Below are 16,056 nucleotides of genomic sequence, written 5' to 3'. Positions count from 1 at the left end.
CGGTAGGTATGAGTAGTTTAAACTTATTCTTATATGTTATAAATTTTATTTTCTCAATTTTTTTTCAGAAACAAACTTAACCATTCGACATCTGATACCATTGCAATTAAGTGTTCCAGCTTCCACTGTAGTGCACGAGTGTCACAAAGGTCCCGATGAAGAAATAGTCAGCAGTCGGATTTTCAGTGATACAATCGCTACTGGTTATATAGGAAACACCAACAGTGAAGATCAATTGCCATTTTGATATGTGGATCTTTTCAACTATACTCGTAAGCATATTGCAGAAATATTCATGATCTCTGAGTAAGAGGAACACAAAAAGCCTCTATTTTTGTCCCATCGGAACAAAGAATAGGGCTTTACATACCCCAAAAGTGCATATACTTTAGGTAGAAAATAAATTTTGGTATGTTTTCACACACTTTCAGCCTTTACAGGCAGACTGTTTTTATATACCCGAAGCTGCTTTGAATAAATGGCAGAAATGTTTTATATACCCGAAACTACTTTAAATAAATTCTGCACCCGACCGCATTATTCTATCGTTTATGTTTAGCCAATTTGTTAAGACGAAAAGCCCCAGTGGTTGAAGTGTTTCACCTTCCGTACCTTGAAGTGGGTTGCGTTCTCGGACTTTCTAGTTGTGTCAGAAAATCAATGTTTTTGTTTACTGCGTTGTAAATTGGAAATTCCTGTTTCAATTCGTTTGGTGTATTCCTTTGGAAAATAAATCAACGGAATGGAAACAACTACTTCAGCAGCGGGAAAACCTTCCTCTATGTCGGCACCTTCGACCGCGTCGAAAAGTTTTGCCGAAAAACATGCCGAGAGGATGGAACGCTTGAGGAAACTTCATACGCAGCGAAACGAAGCTCGGAACTCAAATCACCAGGAAGTGATAGCGGAAGATGAACGAAAAAAGTTACCTGCCAATTGGGAATCTCGTAAACGACAGGCTGATTGGCTAGTCGAAGATAGCAAAGCCAAAGTGGAAGCTGATGCCAGGGGACTAGATTACAACCGTGTCAAATTGCTGAAGGTTTCGGCAGCAGAAGCGGACCGTTTTGATAAGTTGAGAGCGAAAAAGAAAAACACCGATCCAGGTTTTTCGGATTACGAAGCACAAACTGCGCGGCAGTATGGGCGACTGATAAAGGGTATGGAACCACGGGATTTGGTCAAATACGAGGAGCAAAAGCAGAAGTATGGTGACGCATTCTACGGAGGTCCGAATGTGGTGTTGCAGGGATTGCATAATGATACCCCAGGGGCGATTGATAAGATGGTGAAGGATCTCGAGCAACAGATCGATAAGAGGAAGAAGTTCTCGCGCAGGAGAACCCACAATGATGATGCGGATATCGATTACATCAATGAGAAAAACGCAAGGTTCAACAAGAAGCTGGAACGGTTCTATGGGGAACATACAGCCGAAATCAAGCAGAATTTGGAAAGAGGAACTGCTATTTAAGAGGGTATTTTTATCAGTGTAATTTACTTTAGATTAAGTAATTCTCAAAAACAGTGGTACAGAGAAAATTAATATGTTTAAGGTGCAGTAGCCTGAACAATTAAAGTAGTTCCCCATTTCTTGCGATCCCTTTCCCGCAATATATAAATATAATAGAAGGTAATATTATTTTATTGTTGCAACCGAATTGAATGAATAAAATACAAATAATAAATCATATTTCCGTGGCAATATTGATGAAGTAATTTCCTAAGTTTCCCTGCTGTGTTGGTCGCTTCAAACTGCTGTGCGCTGTGCCTTTTGTCGAAACTATCTGATCTGTTATCGTTTTTTTTCGAAGAAAACCAGATTTAACACGAGACAAATCACTGTAATAATAAAAAATTGAATAAGTGTTATGTTAAAATTTCTATGTCAGAAAACACGCTTTGAATGTATTCTGGGTGGCAATCTCGAGAGTACGCATTTCTTTGTTCCTAGTTAATGAAGCTGAACATGCTTTTACTTTTCTGAGATTTTTCATTTCAGAAAATTCAGAGAATTGATCAAGTGTAGGTCGCACCCTCAATAGATAGTGGCTAGCACCAGTGAGACCGGAAGAATATCATTTGTTCAAATTTCCTTCCAGAACAGGAATAGAAGTCAAAACATCCATCACGATATGATCTCGTGAGCCAAGATGACCGTGTTTTCCCGACATGACACTTCGAGAATTGAAAATGGGACTGTTAAAAGTATATATATATATATATATATATATATATATATATATATATATATATATATATATATATATATATATATACCCACATTTCATGCCAAACAGATAAAGTGAATCCTAGATTTCCGTTAGAATTGGTAGTTTTGTCTCTTATCCCAATATATTAGACCCGTATTTTTTTATTTTCTGATTAGGGGCCCATTTCTAATTTAAGTGTGGTCCGAAATTTTTTCCTCTTTTCCAAAAATGCCTTTTTTCAAAAATTCAAAACTTTTGAACCACGGAACCTATTTACATGATCAACATGAAACAATGAAGCCAATGAGATAGTCTTCTTTGCAACTGTTAAAGGAATTGAACCTTGTTTTTATAATTATAGATTGTATTTGTTTTTTATCGTTTACATGGTTTCGAGACCAAGAGCGCTATATTTTTTATGTTTTTCCATGAAAGCTGAGGTTTTTTTAATAACATTTTGTTTTGTTTTTGAGTTTATACCGCTTCCGTTTATCTTCCTGGTACTCTTCGTTATAGTGAAGCTTTGAACAAGAACATGCTTGCTTAACGCTGTGTGCTGCAACCTTGGCTCCATTGTAGCGGTTGTATTCCAAACCTTTTTCTTTTAGATTCCTGTTTTCTATGCGTTTTTGAAAAGCTGTTCGTTTGATAGAATGTATGAGATTCCATTAAGGTAAAGGTGGAATCTAGCCATTGTAGTAGTATAGGTAAACCCACGTGTAATAATGGGGTAACAGTGTTTGTGAGAGAAAAGCAACGCACACGTAAATAGATCAATTCACTTATCAGACTGTGTGGCGCTTCATTGACACGAGTTGTTAATACGCCCGTCGATTCGGCGATCCCCTCGTACGGTACACAGTAGCAATGTAACTGCTTACTGATCGATCGTCGTTCGTCGATCGTCCGGTCTGCTTGACCATCACGTAGCAATCGTGATCTGTCAGTGGACGATGATCAGCATTTTTCATTTATCTGCGAGGGACAAAAGAAGATCATTTGCAAGAGCCTTAAGATATACGATTCTATTCTAAATTAAAAATACTTTTCCTAAAAGTTAGTACCTTATTACCTAGTGATTCAGTTCGACTGATTATTATCTATCTATCTATCTATCTATATATATAAAAATGGAGTGATGTCTGTCTGTCTGTCTGATTCTTATAGACTCGGAAACTACTGAAACGATCGACATGAAAATTGGTATGTAGGGGTTTTTGGGGCCGGGGAAGGTTTTCGTGATATTTTGAGACCCCTCCCCCCTCTCTAAGGGGGGGGGCTGCCATACAAATGAAACACAAATTTCTGCATTACTCGGAAATTAACCAAGCAAACGAAACCAAAGTTGGCATGTGAAAGTTTTAGGGTGCAATAAATGTTTCTATGATGGTTAGACAGTCCTTCCCCCACTCAAAGGAGGGGCTGCCATACAAATGAAACACAAATTTCTGCGTTACTCGAGAATTAATCAAGCAAATGAAACCAAATTTGGCATGTGGAGGTTTTAGGATGCAATAAATGTTTCTATGGTGATAAGATACTCCTTCCCCCTCTCTTAGAGGGGGCTGCCATACAAATGAAACACAAATTTTTGCATTACTCGGAAATTAATCAATCAAACGAAACCAAAGTTGGCATGTGAAAGTTTTAGGGTGCAATAAATGTTTCTATGATGGTTAGATAGTCCTTCCCCCACTCAAAAGGGGGGGGGGGCTGCCATACGAATGAAACACAAATTTCTGCATTACTCGAGAATTAATCAAGCAAATGAAACCAAATTTGGCATGTGGAGGTTTTAGGATGCAATAAATGTTTCTATGGTGTTAAGATACTCCTTCCCCTTCTCTTAGAGGGGGCTGCCGTACAAATGAAACACAAATTTTTGCATTACCCGAGAATTAATCAAGCAAATTAAACCAAATTAGGCATATGGAAACTTTAGGGTGCAATGAATGTTTCTATGGTGGTTAGATACCCCTCCCCCCCTCTCTTAGGGGTGGCTGCCATACAAATAAAACACAAATTTCTGCATTACTCGAGAATTAATCAAGTAAATGGGCGGGACGAAGTTTGCCGGGTTAGCTAGTATATTATAAATACTAGGATAACCATAAGGTAACGTATACGTTGAATTTGATTTGAACTTATATTAAGACCTAATGCTCTTTAAATTAGGTTACAGCTACAAATAGAAACTAAGAAGAAATTACTACTTACTATTACGCTATACCTACAAATAATCTTATCGGTGAGAATCTGAACTTAAAACTATTATACAATTCTTAGAAAATATATAATTTATAAATTTACGATATAGAGCAAATAAGGAAAATTCGACACACATTCGGATTTATATGTGGAAGAGGAGTGAAATTACTAAAAGTAAGTCGATTAAAATTAAGATGATTTATTCAAAAACTTATTGTACCTACCCTACTATAGGAATTTATAACACACGTTATTTACTCTCGGTAATAAAGTTAATGAATTCGGTTAATTCTGGCGACGTTCGCGACTATTCTTCCAACACGAGTCTTTGAATACATTTGAAAAAAATAACAATTCAATACTAAAGTAAAATGTATGAACATTGGGCAATTTTCTTACCCAATGTTAAAGTTGCTAAAATATACATTATAGACACATTAAACGTAAAAATAATAGTTGTATTGATATCAACACAATTTAATTCTATTGATTTTCATGATATGGAACGCTATATTTTATAGCTGTTTCGATGATGTTGTCTGGCATCAGTGTCGAAAAAATAACGATGCTTTCACCAATACAAACAAAACCATTGCCGAAGGCTGAAAAATGAAAATTTAACTTTCAGAGCACTAGCTATTTTCTTATTATTTTATTTTCTTCACTCTGTTTCGCAAAATTATTGATTTTCGGGCGAGGAGTGAGGGAGGGAGATGAAGAAATGAGCGCCATTGTAGCAGCCATTTGTGGCTAGCTTCCACCTTCACCTTAACGACTTGGAACCAGGATCATTGATGGCTGCACGTCGGGAAAATGGACCTGTACATCAGAATAATGATCAGTATTTAAATTTACAAGGAACAAAAATATAAATTACTATCGGAATTATTGCTTTCTTTGCACGACTTTAGAGTAGCATAGTTTTCAACATGATCTTCATCTACATCAGCAATTATAGCTTGATTGTGGTAGACCGCAAAGTATTCATGTACTGAAAAATCGTTCAGAAGCGTAGCATCACTTACTTTTCCAATATGGCCTTCTTCATCACCTTCTGGAGTTCACGCCTCCTTTCTTAATAGTGGAGCTTCGTGCTTGTTGGCCTCTATGGCGAAATCACTTTGGCGATTGAACATTGGAAGCATCCGCATCCAGAGCCCGAAATCTTCGAAGGTGAAAAATGAAGACCGTCTCTATTCTCAGTAGCTTCGCTTCGACTAGGACTACTTCGGCAGTCGCCGTCAACAAAAAGTGAATTGACTAGAAAATGAATTGACTAGCGTTGAGAGCGAGGATGACTGACGAACTAGTCCAGTCAGTGGTTATTCTCTAAAACATTATTCTGACTGTTGGGACTAATGAATACAAATCTGTCTCTTCATTCAACTGACTTCAATCCACATTTCTACCCACCTAAGAACGAAATTGTTACCCGCTCACGCAATCTTATTTTTACGTCCATATAAAGAGGAACGAAAACTTGATTTCTGATGCAAAAAAGTAGTTACCATTAAAGGTAGGTTTCGAGTTCCCGTGAACGTGAACGCGAACAAACACTTTTTTTTTTGTTAATCATTCATCAGTCCATATATAAAACGCGAGGAAAACATCTTGAAACGATAGGAAGAAACATTTTCTAGTTCAAAAACATATTTAAATACAGTTCATATTGATAAACATGTGCTCCCGTGGCCGAGTGGTTAGCGTCATAACTAACATGCCGGGTGTTCGGGTTCGATTCCCGTTCTGGTCGGGGGAATTTTTCGTCAAAGAAATTTCCTCCGACTTGCACTGTGATCACGCGTATTCTAGAGCTTGCCATTCAGAATGTATTCAAGGCGTGTTATTTGGCATAGAAATCTCAACTAAGTACTAATAAAAAATGACGCAAGTAATACTACGCTGAGACGGCGAAGTTCCTCTAGGAACGTTAGTGCCATTGAAGAAGAAGAAGAAGATTGATAAACATGGATTAATTCAATATTTCACAGCGATTCTGAATTTCCACCGTGGAATCGAGATGTTGATGATCTCACCATAGTTCACCGACTTCGGTGAACGTGAACGTGAAAACAGTGGTTAATATAGACGTCAAAATGTTTCCTCATTCATGTTCACGTTCGAATGTCCCAAGGCATTCTGAAAATTATTTCACCGTGAACTGTTAAAGGGTGTATCAAGCAACTCTCAAGTTTTCAGTGAAAATTTCCATATGGATGCAATTTCATTCAATCGGATCTCTGCACGGGTCCAAAAACTTTGTTGCTTCAGATTGTCCCGTGAACAACTGTATATTTTATCTAAATTACTTTATTGAAGCTCGAGGTTTATTTTCTTCACGTTTACTGGCGAACTTTTAATGTGAACGTGAACAAGAACATTATAATTACCACAGTTTTCTGATTTGTTTGATCGCAATGTAGTTCATCGTGAAATGATCGTATCATTTCACCACCTGTTCATGTTCACGTTCACGGGAACTCTAAACCACGCTTAAGGTAGGTTTAGAGTTTCCGTGAACATGGATGTGGACAAACACTTTTTTTTGTTAATAATTCATCAGTCCATGTATAAAATGCGAGGAAAACATCTTGAACGATAGGAAGAAACATTTTCTAGTTAAAAACATATTTCAACACAATCCATATTGATAAAAGTGAACTGGAATGTCCTGTAGGGTTCTCAAATCGGAAGCTTGCCCGATGGGTACTAGCATTCATATCCAGCGATGTGAGAAATCTTGGATTATGAGCATACTGAATATTGTTAACTTGTGCATACACAACATATTTAGCACATGTATAAACATGAATTGAAAATATATTTATCCAATGTCATCTGTATTCCTTTTTTGAGTCCGTGATTGCACTCCATAGGGATGATTTGGCTGATACGATTTAATTTGATAAACTATATCTTCGGATGTCTGTGAAAAAACAGACAGTACACAGAAAATATGAAACGGATGCATTCAATAAAAGGACCTAACTTTCGGACGAATAGGCTGTATATACGGCTTTCTCCGGATTGCAGAAATGTTTCCGACATCCACATCTCTTATGTGGTCAGGCTTTCTACTGTTAGCAATTATGAATGCTCAACCTCAACGTTTTCAAGACCCACCGGTGCCAAAATCCCACTCAATGCTTTCTTTGGGATAAATCCAAAGCTCGCCGGAGATCGCAAGAAATCGATTTATATATCGATACATATGGATAAAGTTTGATGACATCTGATGTGCTGGGATCAACAATTGATAGGTATTGAATATGTAGGTTGATGAGACAGTATGTTGTGGGTAGTCTCCTCTGAATTGACTACTCGTCATCGTCTGGTTCAGTATCCAAATATTCCACCGGCCAGTTCTCGTCGTCTTCATCCAAACCCGCGTCGAAGTGGTCATTTTGCTGTGCGATACTCAAACTGCATAATAGTTTTGAGCTTGATTGACTGCCCCGATGTATTGAGCTTGGGTCACTTATATCTTGCCGAAAGTAATTTGAGGACAATAAAGTCACTTTGCTCAAGTTCCGTAACGTTGAACAGAGTTTTTCACTTGATTTGGGATTTCAAAACAGCCCAATCGCGCGAGGTGTCTATATCCACCGTATTTTGCTTTATTAGGTTTAGTATGGGAACACCTAAGAGGATCTAACTCAAAACCAAGTCGCCTAGAAGTATATCCAAAGGTGTGGCCGTTTTGTCACTAAGTTGGTTAGGGGAGCGGTATATGAAAACAGTACGGAAGAAAGCAGAAAGGGAATTATTTGCTTGAAGCGTGAAAGAGACAGACTGATTAGAAGCGAGCTTCGGCACTAGCGTATTTAGTTTTGTTTACAGACAAAACACAGTAGACTTCCAAAATGGCTGAAGTAAAAGCAAGATGGCTGAAGAGTGCTTTTAGCAAGTTGTGCCTTGCTCTAAACCCAGGCGCCTCTATCTATACCAGGTGAAACAATCATATGAAATGCACTTTCAGTCATATTGGAATTGCTGTCGGTATTGTTTACAAACAGCATCAGAACGCTACCGGCGGCTCTCTACAAACTGCTACGACGCTTATTCGAACGATGCCTACTATGTTCGGCTTTCGCGAATTTATGTGAAAAAGAAGGGATGATTTTGTAGAATTTCCTTCCCATCCAGTTCATCCACTACTCTCGCATGTGAAAATGCAAAAATGCCGTATCCTAGCAATAACAAAACAAACAACCCCCGCTCCACAAACCGTAATCCCCTTCTCTTTAAAGTGATGATGTTGCTTCACCTGTTATACATTTATACAAGCGCCTTGCTCAAAACAACACAAACATTACCAGATCAACATGTCGAAAAGGTCTATCTTCTTTGATCGATTCTCTTCATCTACATTCTCTTTCATTAATAACTCAGCAGTAACAGGATTTCCTGATGTGTTCGACGATAAGGAGTTGAAAGGGGACCTCGTTTGTCAAACTACATGGCAAAACTGCAGCAAAATCTGTCTGAAAGGCCGTGGTTATCGAAAGAGAAAGTCGGTGAAGAGAATCGATCAAAGAAGATAGACCCTTTTGACATGTTGATCTAGAGATCAAACAAAAAGGGTTTAACTGAAATCAACAAGTATAAAGGGGCTATACATTAATGTTGTCGATCATTCCAAAAATTTGAAATGTTAATGTTGATTTTTCGTAGTGTCGTATCAATAAGTGAAGAATATATTTTCGCGCTTCTGTTGATGTTGATAACAACGTTGCTGTTGTTATCAACATTTGAAAAAGAGAGTTCAAATTTCATTTGGATTTGAAAAAGATAGTTAAAATTTCATAGTAATGATTCTCGAAACTGTCACATTCCAGTTAGGCCCTATTCACATGTAGCTCTAGAAATACAACATCCCTCTCATATTTTTACCACTGGGAAGAGAAAAGTCACCTTTGTTGTGCGCGATGCTTCGTTTGTTGGTTTGTTACTTTTTGTGTGACAGTTCCATCGATCTCCCGAAAGTTGCCGAATAGTCTAGAATTATTCCTTGAGGTAAGTGTTTCTATCCGCCTGGCCAGACGATCGCAACATTTGAGCGGACAGAAGATTTTCATTTGTGGTACAGTACGTTTAAGCTAGTCAGCATATAGTGGCATATAATCTTTCTGCAATAACCATTCTTGCTTCAAGCGTGAATAAAATTGTTCTCTTTTTAGAACGGCTTGAAAACTAAATAGTTCTGAGAGAAACTAGAGAATTAACCTCAAAGTAAAGCAAGAGGTTTTCTGGAAGTTTTCCCCGTGTGTTCATTCCGCATATATATTAGAGGAAAAACAAATAGAGATGGCCAAATGGGGTGAAGGTGATCCTCGCTGGATTGTGGAGGAACGACCGGATGCTACCAACGTTAACAACTGGCACTGGACAGAGAAAAACGCCACACCATGGTCGAAGGATAGACTGAAAGCTCTGCTACAGGACTTTGTAATCAGTGGATCTGGCCAGGAGTGCAAAGTAGTCGAGATCGAGAAGCTCGAGGGTGAAGCGACGGCGAATAATCGAAAGGGGAAACTGATATTCTTCTATGAGTGGAATATTGTTCTCAAGTGGAAGGGAGAAATCCTCGACGAGGAGGTGACCGGCAAGGTAGTGATCCCGAATCTATCGGAGGAGAACGATATTGATGAGGTGGAGCTGACCGTTTCGATCGACAGTTCGAATGACGCCTCAGAGAAGCTCAAAGTGTTCATGTACAATGTGGGACGTGATAAACTTCGGAAACAGCTCGAGCTGTACGTAAAGGAACTGAAGCGGGACTTCGCCAAGGGTCTCATATTGCCGAAAAAGGGAGAGGAACACAACGACGCACCAACGATCAAACCGGACAAGGAAACGGTTTTCGCCAGTGGGTTCAATAAGCAAAAGATTGAACTGCAGACAGTCGCTAGTGAGCCTAAGAATGTTGGCTGTAAATTGGATGTTAAAACACTGGAGACGGTAGAAACGTTCCAGTGTAAGGCAAATGAGCTTTACGATGCGCTAACGCGGACGGATATGGTGACGGCGTTCACGCGGGGTCACGTTAAGCTGGATCTTTTCAAGGGTGGAGAGTAAGTTTGTGAGGAAGTTCTTATATAACAGCTACTAGAGATGGATTTTTTTCCAGATTTGTTTACTTCGGTGGAAATGTAAGCGGAAAGTTTGACGAGATTGTTCCAAATAAGAAAATTTCTCAGACGTGGCGGTTGAAGCAATGGCCTGCCGGACATTATTCCAATGTAGTGATGCAGTTGGAGCAAAAGGTGAGATAATAATTTAATCAATTGAGTCCAAATAATTGATGTAATGCTTCTCCGCAGGATGACCACACTGAATTGAAGTTAACCCAAACGCTGATTCCGACTGCGGAATTCGAAGTCACAAAGGCAAACTGGAGCCGTTACTATTGGGATAGTATTCGATCGGCATTCGGTTTCGGAAGTTTTCTGTATTAATAGCAAGCACTTCAATTATAAGCCGGATCACATTTCCACAGCGCAATCGTCAGTAATTTTTTTTGTCCGCTTGCCCTTTGTGACCTAAACAAATATGCATTGGGAAAAAACTGTGTTTATGTTTGCAGAAAAATATGATTCTTATCTTTTTCGATGTATGTTGATCAGGAAAGATAGGCATATTGAAGATCGAATGTTGACATTATGACGACGGAAAAGTTATTACGGAAAATAGTTCCGAATCGGATCGCAGTTCATAATAATGGCGCTGATACTTTTGAGCAAACATTCAGTACCTCTACCAAACCGACCGCATCCTTTCCATCCGTAACGTTTAGTTCAATTTTATTCATTTACTTCGATTGGATTAGCGCAACAACAGCATTCTGTAGATTATATTTTATTTATTAATATTGTGTATCGGAAATGTTTATCAAAATGTCAATGCTTAAGCTAAAAATTTAGGGTAAAGATTATGTGATTGGCGATAATTTGAATCCTATTTAGTGAGATAAACAGTGCATCGGTAAAGCATCCCAACCCAAGGCGCTATTATCGAGTCTAAAGAAGTTGAGTTGGAAATGAGAAAATAGGTTGGAATAAATGATGAAAATAAATGGATACGTTTTTGTGTTTGTTGAAAGAAAATGTTCAATCCTAACTGATTCCTGCAAAATTTAAAGCCTCAAAAACAAAGATTGGAATTCCTTTTATCGTGGAGGGGAAGGAACAAGGATCTTCTTGAATGATCCATTGTTCTGACACTAAATCATAAAAAATAGTTCGACATATTTTAAGTAGCAGAAAAGCGCTGCTACTCTCACTCAATCGTCGCTCAAGACATCTCGTATACTCCCGCTAATTCCATGGAGTTTTGAAATTGGCAGTGGTCGCAGAGTAGATAGAAAGGTCCTCCGTATGAATCCATGTGAGACCGAGCAGTGACCGGTCCTCAGTCTGGAAAGGATTCGTTGTTCTATCATTCCTTTCTCGTCGAGGAACCTGACAGTCGAGTACTTTTTTTTTTCTTTCCCCAAAATATATTTTTTATTAAGGCACATGTGGCGTTAGCCTGACGGGGCCGGAAGTCCAATATTTTGACAATTTTTGTCTTACAACTATGTTAGTAATATGTAACCGATTACTCGCGGTTGGCTCGAGGTTAGTATTACAAGTGTTCTCATAATTGGTATGTTGCAGTCTTCGATGCTCTATACGTGTGCCCGACACGGGCTACTTCCTATTGGGATGCAGCTGACCATTAATCAGCAACGCTCCCTAGTCTGTACCCCATATCTAGCGTGGTGCGTCTTTCTCGACTCGAGGAATCCAGGATAGAATGGTCACTAGCCGGCGCAATCATCAGTTCGTGTAGAGTTGTCATGAGCGGTACAACCTTTGGCTCTTGTTGAATGAACAGTGGACTGCACAACCTTTGGCCCGTGCATCTGTAAAGAGTGTGTGTATGTATTGCCGCGACTAAGTAAAAGTTTATCGATCGGATAGGAGGGATATGAAACGGGGACACAACGAAGGAAACATCATTTAACGCTGACATCGGCGTTTCTGAGGAACAGGTATAGATGAAGCAGAAGATCAGGATCCCGGCTACCTAAGATATCCCGGACGGGGATATCCGATTGTCTGCCTTTTGCTCTCAGTGCTCTAGAGAGCTGAGAGCGAGCAGCATGGAACCGGATACACGACCAGACAACATGCTCGATGTCGTGGTAGCCATCGCCACAATCACAAAGATTGTTTGCTGCGAGCCCAATGCGATAGAGATGCGCGTTTAGGTTGTAGTGATTGGACATAAGCCGAGATATCACGCGAATGAAATCACGACCTACATTCATTCCTTTGAACCATGCACTCGTCGAGACCTTAGGGATAATCGTGTGTAACCAACGACCGAACTCATCTTAACTCCACATTCTCTGCCAACTAACGAGTGTGTCCTGACGAGGAATGTGAAAAAATTCATTATAGGCAATTTGCCTTTCAAAAAGTGTGCCTTCTGAAGCGCCCACCTTAGCTAGCGAGTCCGCTTTCTCATTCCCCGGAATCGAGCAATGAGAGGGAACCCATGCTAAGGTAATCTTGAATAATTTTTCGACCAAAACACTCAATAAGACATCTATATTCTTGTTAGGAAATAAGATGAGCGTTTATCAACTTTCATTGAGCGGATTGCCTCTATTGAGCTGAGACTGTCTGAAAAAATAAAATAATGGTCGATGGGCAGTGTTTCAATGATCCCTAGAGCATAGTATATCGCACCCAGGCGTCCCAAAAGTACTGCATTTTCATTACAGTCGGTATGAAATAAAATCGAGACTCACTGTGTGCGCGCTACATTCGCATACAAGCGACAGAGCACGAATGAATAAAATAAACCTGTGCTATAGCAGTCGGTGCTTCGTCGAATTTGTCTGATTTGTCGGGCCCGATCGTAGTGAGCCAAACGTACTGTTAATTTTCCATTTTTTCGTGTCTGCTACTCCATTAATTCTGTCGCTGTAACAGTTGCTCACGATGCGATGAATATCATCGGTTTACCCGAGTTACTGTCAAATTTGACTGTCGCAAAAAAAATGTCATGACCAAGAAATCGCGATCGTAAGACAAGCCTTTATTTTATGCGTTTGTGCTTTTTCACCAGTACGCTCTGGGATTTGGTGTGAGCACAAGTTACGTATATACAGAGACAGCCGATTCAATTTTAGATCGGCTGTATCGAGAATGATGTACTGTTGGGATGGCCGAATCAAGATAGGTACACAAATGAGCAGCAATTCATAGGAGAAACAAGCACGGATTCCTTAATGATTCTAGGCGAGAGTTTCTTTGTTAATATGTATATTGATGACATCGGGAAATACTCAGTGATGGGAATGTTTAGGTTTATCCTCCAAGTAGGAAGCCAACTTTAAACGTTCGAAAACCGATGGATTTCAAACAGGCTCAGTACAATTTTTTTTAGAGGCGAACCAGCTCAGGAGGCTGAAAGTCTCTTCAATAAAGAATTAAAAAAGGACATATTTTTTATTATGTATGGTCCTCATGACCTAGTGGCTTGCGTGGCGCTTGCCATGGGGGCTTCGAGTTCGATTTCCGTTCGGGTTAGAAACTCCATCCGAACGATCCACTCCATCGTTGCTCCTACCCGCTCCACTACCCCCAGCTTCACTCTCATCTGGCCATGCATTTGCACCCGCGAAACTTTCATCTACGCTAATTCCACCCACAACACTTCCTCTCGCATTTCTTTCAACAGATTCTCCCCTGTTGCTCACACTCCTCACTACTCACAATTCGGAATATGCTGCAGAATTCACCAGAAACTGAAAATTATCTTCCGTTTCAAAGCCTACAATCTATAGTTTGCGAATGAGAAAATGAATAAAATACAGGTGAATAAAGAACACACTTTTGTAAGCGAACGACGTTGCATAATATATACAAAGACACCCGACATCATCAGCACGAGGGAAAAAAATCATTCACGACAGTAGCAATGCATTTACGATTGCATTCCGAATCTACAAACAACATGACTAGTTAGCAACCAGGCCTGTCGCAGGCGAATGAACAAAATACTCACATATGGAAATGCAGCCGTGTACAGCACACGACAGTAAATATAAATGTCGCACGACATTTTCACTGTGTGATTGTCGTTAATAGATTGATCTAACGACTGTTACGGGCCAATGATGGTGACAATCGTCAGAATACAGTCGTGGTGCGGTACATTTGGTACCCCTGATCGCACCCATTTCTGCGACATACACGGAACAAGGATCTTTGAGTTTGAAAGAGGCACTGGAATTTTCATTGAAGATGCCGAAGCCAGTGGACCCGTTTATGTATGAACCGTCAGTAAAGAACATTTTATCAGATCCAACTTTCCCATATTTTTCCGAAAATATCGACGGAATAACATTGGAGCGTAGGTGATCTGGTATTCCATGGATTTTTTGTCGCATGGACAGATCAAAAATGACAGAGGAATTGCAAAAGTATGGGAAGCAAACTTGGTTGGAGATGCCTGGTGAAGGGTGCACGTCGTGGGTAAGGTACTCATGGTATAAAGACATAAAACTTGACTGAGGAGTCAGTTGGAGTAGATTTTCGAAGTTATCAATCACCAATGGATTCATGATCTTGCAACGGATGAGAAATCTGTAGGATAATTCTGTGAACCGAAGAGTAAGCGGGGGTACTCCTGCCAAAACTTCGAGACTCATCGTATGTGTCGAATGCAAACACCCCATTGCTATACGCAAGCAACGATATTGTATTCTCTCCAGCTTGAGAATATGAATCCTGGCAGCTGATCGGAAGCAAAAACTGCCATATTCTAACACTGACAATATCGTTGTTTTGTACAACTGAATGAGGTCTCCTGGATGGGCACCCCACCATGTTCCGGTTATTGTTTGGAGAAAATTGATTCTTTGCTGGCATTTCTGTTTCAAATACGCAATGTGTCTCCCCCAGGTACATTTAGAATCAAAATATACACCCAGGTATTTGAAAAACATAGAGTGTTGGATCGTTTTGCCGGATAGGTAAAGCTGGAATTGGGCGGGTTCGTGCTTCCTAGAAAAAATGACCATTTCAGTTTTCTCCGTAGAGAATTCGATACCCAGCTTGAGGGCCCACGTGAACAGATTGTTCATGGTATCTTGCAACGACTTTTGAAGAGCGACGGGATTAGTACCCGTGATGGAAATAACTCCATCGTCTGCAAGTTGTCTCAGCGTGCAGTCTCTAGTTAGACAATCATCCATATCATTGACGTAAAAACTGTACAAGAGGGGGCTTAGGCAGGAGCCTTGCGGTAGGCCCATAAAACTGTAACGAGAAGATTTTGAGTTGCCATGAGAGAAATTCATGTGCTTTTCTGACAGTAAATTGTACAGGAAATTATTCAGAATTGGTGAAAGTCCACGATTATGAAGCTTCTCTGAGAGAATTTCCATGGAAACTGAATCAAATGCCCCTTTGATATCGAGAAAAACGGAAGCCATTTGTTCTTTGCGAGCAAATGCGATTTGGATTTCAGAAGATAGCAGCGCGAGACAATCATTCGTCCCTTTACCTCGGCGGAAGCCAAACTGCGTATTTGACAGCAAATTGTTCGTTTCGACCCACTTGTCCAAACGAAGTAG

General features: G+C 39.8%; 2 protein-coding genes across 4 annotated transcripts; both read left to right on the top strand.

The window, feature by feature from the left end:
* Positions 1 to 643: 643 nt before the first annotated feature.
* LOC129768790 (pre-mRNA-splicing factor Syf2) lies at positions 644 to 1,719 on the top strand. Its single transcript, XM_055770673.1, has one exon. It carries the CDS (start codon positions 743 to 745, stop codon positions 1,472 to 1,474), a length of 732 nt encoding a protein of 243 aa, XP_055626648.1. The 5' UTR covers positions 644 to 742; the 3' UTR covers positions 1,475 to 1,719.
* Positions 1,720 to 9,352: 7,633 nt separating this feature from the next.
* On the top strand, positions 9,353 to 11,496 carry LOC129767531 (activator of 90 kDa heat shock protein ATPase homolog 1). 3 transcript variants are annotated; one of them, XM_055768529.1, is made up of 4 exons: positions 9,353 to 9,437; positions 9,602 to 10,495; positions 10,552 to 10,687; positions 10,745 to 11,496. In XM_055768529.1, exons 2-4 carry the CDS (start codon positions 9,729 to 9,731, stop codon positions 10,877 to 10,879), a joined length of 1,038 nt encoding a protein of 345 aa, XP_055624504.1. In that variant the 5' UTR covers positions 9,353 to 9,437; positions 9,602 to 9,728; the 3' UTR covers positions 10,880 to 11,496. The 3 variants fall into 3 exon arrangements, with proteins under 3 accessions (XP_055624504.1, XP_055624505.1, XP_055624503.1); XM_055768530.1 differs by having other exon boundaries at positions 9,424 to 9,509; XM_055768528.1 differs by having other exon boundaries at positions 9,430 to 9,504.
* The last annotated feature ends 4,560 nt before the right edge of the window (positions 11,497 to 16,056 follow it).

This window comes from Toxorhynchites rutilus, chromosome 2, assembly GCF_029784135.1.
Source record: "Toxorhynchites rutilus septentrionalis strain SRP chromosome 2, ASM2978413v1, whole genome shotgun sequence".
Classification (NCBI taxonomy): Eukaryota; Metazoa; Arthropoda; class Insecta; order Diptera; family Culicidae; genus Toxorhynchites; species Toxorhynchites rutilus.
The sequence above is the reverse complement of the archived record's forward strand: the minus strand, read 5'-3'. Positions and strand labels throughout refer to the sequence as shown.

Bases quoted from the DNA above. Each gene is read 5' to 3' on its own strand.
- LOC129768790 (XM_055770673.1), top strand. From the start codon at position 743: ATGGAAACAACTACTTCAGCAGCGGGAAAACCTTCCTCTATGTCGGCA.
- LOC129767531 (XM_055768529.1), top strand. From the start codon at position 9,729: ATGGCCAAATGGGGTGAAGGTGATCCTCGCTGGATTGTGGAGGAACGA. The intron at 10,496-10,551 runs GTAAGTTTGTGA...ATTTTTTTCCAG, and splicing joins GATCTTTTCAAGGGTGGAGA to ATTTGTTTACTTCGGTGGAA. The intron at 10,688-10,744 runs GTGAGATAATAA...GCTTCTCCGCAG, and splicing joins TGATGCAGTTGGAGCAAAAG to GATGACCACACTGAATTGAA.